At 37.4% G+C, this 4,952-nt stretch overlaps 1 protein-coding gene across 1 annotated transcript; it reads left to right on the top strand.

Moving 5' to 3' along the window:
- Positions 1 to 1,401: 1,401 nt before the first annotated feature.
- LOC138609016 (protein C1orf43 homolog) lies at positions 1,402 to 4,946 on the top strand. The gene is made up of 7 exons (XM_069681621.1): positions 1,402 to 1,716; positions 1,820 to 1,921; positions 2,043 to 2,151; positions 2,250 to 2,303; positions 2,670 to 2,836; positions 2,931 to 2,989; positions 3,573 to 4,946. The coding sequence occupies exons 1-7, from the start codon at positions 1,654 to 1,656 to the stop codon at positions 3,778 to 3,780; spliced, it is 762 nt and encodes a 253-aa protein (XP_069537722.1). The 5' UTR covers positions 1,402 to 1,653; the 3' UTR covers positions 3,781 to 4,946.
- Positions 4,947 to 4,952: the final 6 nt, after the last annotated feature.

Below are 4,952 nucleotides of genomic sequence, written 5' to 3'. Positions count from 1 at the left end.
AGGACCCACAACATGTGATCACTCACTAAAATAGTTTTATATTAGCAACGTAGTTATGACATGTCAGAGGTGAGGATGCAAAACACAGATAATAAACATTGGCAAACAAAGAAGCAGGAGTCGTGTTAAGAGGTTACATTTATCTATGAGAAGCACACGGCAGCATTACAGTAAACATGATTGGTGGTGTTATGAACCTGTCAGTATGTGTAATTTAAAAATATCCAGAAAGACAAGAAACAGGTTCAGATATAAGAAAACATGATAAATTCAATAAAAAATGAATAAAATGTAAAAACAAAAAAAGAAAACATACAAGCAAAAAAAAAAAATACAATCAAAATATACACTAAATTATATTTCGTATAACGATACAGGACATTTAATGTATTCAGCAAATGTTGTCTCTGAGGAGACAATTTCTGTAAAAAAGGTATCATGTATTATGTACGACGTAATATAAATGCTATATAATATAAATATAAAAGTGTTTAGATATAAGTTTGAAAAATGTATACAGTATAAATCAAATTATATTTAAGTATATATTTGTGTGTAGTAGTATATGTAAGTATATACAGTCTCATTATTATTTTTATCATTACGTCTTTATTTCTTATTATTATCATTTCTATTTTGTTTCTATTCATAACTGTTTTTGAGCTGTTGTAACAACAAAATTTCCCCCCAATGGGGGATAAAAAAGATGATCTTATCTTACCTTATCTGACCTTATCTAAATGGAAATATTGTGATGTAGAATTCAATATAAAATGCAAGAAATTAGGTTTGATAAATGACTAATCCTAATACTCCTACTACTACTACTACTCCTACTCCTACTTCTTCTTCTTCTGCTACTACTACTACTACTACCAATCCTACTAGTGTAATAATAATAGTAATAATAATAATAATTATAATAATAATAACAACAACAATAATAATAATAATGATAATAATAATAATAATAATAATAATGATAATAACGATAATAATAATAACGTACAGTTGTTTTGTTGTGAAGTGCTTGTTTAATGTCCAATTAGGCCATTTTCCATACAAAGACTTAATATAACCTACTGTATATACAGTTAATGCTTCCATATGAAAAATTATGTGGAAAATTGTTCTTGATAACATTTTATGTACAAAAAAACCATTAAACGAATATACGTGGTACAATGGAAAATAGACAGTTGTGGGTATAGGGTGTTCTTGAGGCTTAACAAAGCATGACATTCTTATATAATACAGATTAATGCAAATAAAACTACAGGGATGTCGTTTAACCTGTCTGGTCGCCCTTACGCAGTTATTACGGTAATTGTGGAGCGTCGCAAAGGAGCTGTCACTGTCGCCCTCGGTCACGTGGTTCTACGGCTAACACAAGCTAAACTGCGTACTTCATGCATGATGTCGCTGAACAGGAAGAGGAGCATCGTATGGACGTTTCATAGTTTAGATCTCTAAAATGTCCCGTCAAGGCTGAAACGTAATAAACAATTTATTACCTGTGCTACGATGACTATTGTTTTCCAAATAGATAACAGACTATTAGCTACCAAGCTTATATAGCAACAGCAAGTTGATGCAATGCTAGCAAGCTAATCGAACTGTGGATAAACTGTAGCTAGCACACTGACCGATAACATGGCAGATTCATCGCCGTTATCAGGGGTTAATGTTGTCCTGGTTATGGCCTATGGAAGCTTGGTAAGTAGCGTGAAGATACAATACTGTTTCCTACCTGGCACGCGCTCGTGTGATGATGCTACATTCAAAATCCTGTTCTGTTTTGGTTTGGTTTTATGCGCAGGTATTCGTGCTGCTGTTTATCTTCGTCAAAAGGCAAATCATGCGTTTTGCAATGAGATCCCGCCGAGGACCCCATGCACCGATTGGCCACAATGCGCCGAAGGTAAAGTAGAACCTTTTTTTTATTAGCTTGGTTACTATTTGAGTTATCACTGAGTCTTTGACTTGGAATTGCTGCTATTGGTGCAAGAGTTAATGTGTTTTCTCTCTCAATTAATGTCCAGGGTTTGAGGGAGGAGATTGACTCCAGACTGTCCAAGGTGCAGGAGATCTGCTTTGAACCTCGTCTCCTATCAGAAGAAGACGACAGGCTGAAGCAGGGATCACAAATTAGTGAGTCACATTATCGGCTCATCTTGTTGCCACCTGAATCTCTCTGGAGTGTATTGTCCTTTTGTGTAATGTAACAACAACACGTCTGTATTTGACAGGTTGCTACAATTATCTGTACAGAATGAAAGCTCTGGATGCCATCCGTGACTCAGGTAAGACATACATTCTGATGCTTTAACAGATGAATGTTTCAGGTGCATGCATTATTCTTCTCATCATCATATACGTGAATCCATTATTCCCACACCCACTACTCTCATCATCTCTCAAATTCCCTTCAACTCTTGGAGAAGCAGCAGATCAAACAGCCTTTCATCTGTTAATCTGTAGAAATCATTTTTAACTTATTTATTTAGAAGTCTCTTTGGTCTGCTCTTCTTGTCTTGCTTTTGTTATCATATATTATGCTGTCCGAGTATATCAAATAGTGTTCCTTGCCGTGTTTTCTCACTGGGGTGGTATTAAAGTTACATCCTATTCTAACCTTAACTTTTTGTTCCGTCCTGTGTGTACTTCAGGTATTCCCCTGCAGGAGATAAGCCGCTGCCCCAGTGCGTTTACTGGACGAAACTTCAGGAACTGGCTGCTGGAATTGCGCAACTCCCACTCTCTGATCAAGAGCAGCCGCAGTGCGCTCATCGACCGTTTGCTTGAAGGCTACGACAGCGCTCGCCATGGGACTGGGGTGCGCTTCAAGTGTTTTTCTGCAACTGATTAATGATGAAAAGAGAAGATCATTTGTTTAACAGTTTTGTTATAACATGCTTCTGATGTTCCAGGTGTTCGGGGAAGCTGAGTTTCTTGAATACCAGCAGGCTCTCAGTGAACTAGCTGATGTGTAAGTGCTGTTATACTGGTCCAGACTTGAAATTGTTAGAGCTGAAACAATGTTGTAACAAGAGTGCAGCATTGTAATCTGCACTGCTCATATCAGCAAGGCAAGATGTAGTGCATGCTAGTGTTTAGAGTACTACAAATCAAGTGACGTTTAACATTGTTTCCAGATTTTAAGTGATTCTTTTAAGAGAACCAGTCTGGCTTGAATAGACATTGCTGATTGTCTAACCAAGTAGATGCTAAAAAGAGTCATTAAGAGTACATGTAATTGTAGCTAGTGATAAGCTGAACATATATAATAGTATTTGTATATTAAAAAGGTTTGAGAACTTTCTAAGGCTGAAAATAAAATGGGAATAAAGTTGATACTGGGACAGATTTGATGTAAAGATTCGGCCTTATGTTTTAGATGATAGGTGTATATTCATTATAAGCCTACACGATCATATATTAGCTGATTTGCAGTTGTTTTCCAAGCAGTTAGTACAGTATAAATAGTAGCGTTCTGAAATTTACCAAACCAAATATATAGTAAAGTTTATTGCATAGTAATCCCCTGTGTCTCTTCCTCTCACCTCACGCAGAGTGAAGGCGTACTCCAGCACCACCAGCCTGGACCAGCATCACCAGTCTGCAGCCAAGGACCTGACAGGCTCTCCTGTCCGCAGCACCCCCTCCACCATCCAGGTCACCTATCTGCCCTCCACTGGCCAGCGCAGCAAGAGGCCCAAACACTTCCTGGAGCTCAAAAGCTTCAAAGACAACTACAACACACTGGAGAGCACTCTGTGAGACACACACTGACAGAATGTGTGGGTATGTGTAGTTGGGCTACAGGGAAACAAAATGTTACATAATGTAAATTAGTTTTCAAAATAAGCTTTAAAAATGTTCCCATTACACGAAGTTCAGATTGGACAATGTCTTTTTCAATGGGCCTTTCATACAGTGTTTTTAAGTAATTTTTCAAGAGGGAGTATTATGCTAATTTCAAGCTTCATATTTCACTCTGTGATTAGCTAGCATAATTTACACTTACGCAGAATTTGTGTTACAGACTTGTCGGCTAAGTGTAAAATTTCAGAGGCACACTGAGCTGCTGGGTGGGCCTGTCCTTGAACTGTGCCAGGGGCAGGAAGTTCTGCTGTGTCTCGAACTTCCTCCACTTTGTGACATCACAAAGTCGCTTACTGTATCCCACAATGCAAAGCGCTGGAACGACACAGCGGCAGTTGAAACGACGGACAGCAGCAGCATTCCAGCAGAAGGGGGCGCTATAGCTAAAGAAACAGCTGTTATTGTTTACTTCTGCCTCACATAGCATACTGCAAAATTAATTTGAAAAGCTCCTCCATACTACACACTACTGCCAAACGCAGTATGCAGTATATAGTACGTAGTATGTAGAATATAGTATGGCATTTTGTACACAGCCTCTGTCTGAAAGCAAGCGTTCACAGCAGCCTGCAGACTTTTTTAGCAGGGGATTACGCCAACATACTTTTACCTTAAGATTTGAAACTTCACCCATGTTTAGTCTGGACATCCAACATTGTAACATTGTATGTCTTACAATGTGAAACCGCATAATACCCCCTCTTTAAATGTAATGTAAAAAAAAAAAGGCTCATTATACAACAACTGTTTTAAGTTTCCATTCACAGTAACACTTCCTTATGTTGAAGTCCTTCTGGGCACATTTTACATCAAGGTCTTTGTTCTGTTCATGGACCTAATGTGTGTGTGCACAGCATAAACATCACTGTAGCCAACACAGCTACAGTCAATTTTTTTATTTCTATCATATGTAAATATAAATGTCCCTTTTGTTTTACTGTTTGTACAGATGTAATATATTTATATGAACAAGGATAACTTATTTTATTGATATCGTTTGATTTGTATTTATGAGGCTGTAAACTTTTGTGGGTTAAGATTAAAAAAAGCCAAACAACCAATTTGTC

Source organism: Semicossyphus pulcher, unplaced genomic scaffold (genome assembly GCF_022749685.1).
Source record: "Semicossyphus pulcher isolate SPU_LCO1_2020_fin unplaced genomic scaffold, fSemPul1.0.p SCAF_5, whole genome shotgun sequence".
Lineage (NCBI taxonomy): Eukaryota > Metazoa > Chordata > Actinopteri > Labriformes > Labridae > Semicossyphus > Semicossyphus pulcher.
Note: the sequence above shows the minus strand (reverse complement) of the source record. Positions and strands in the feature narration are given on the sequence as shown.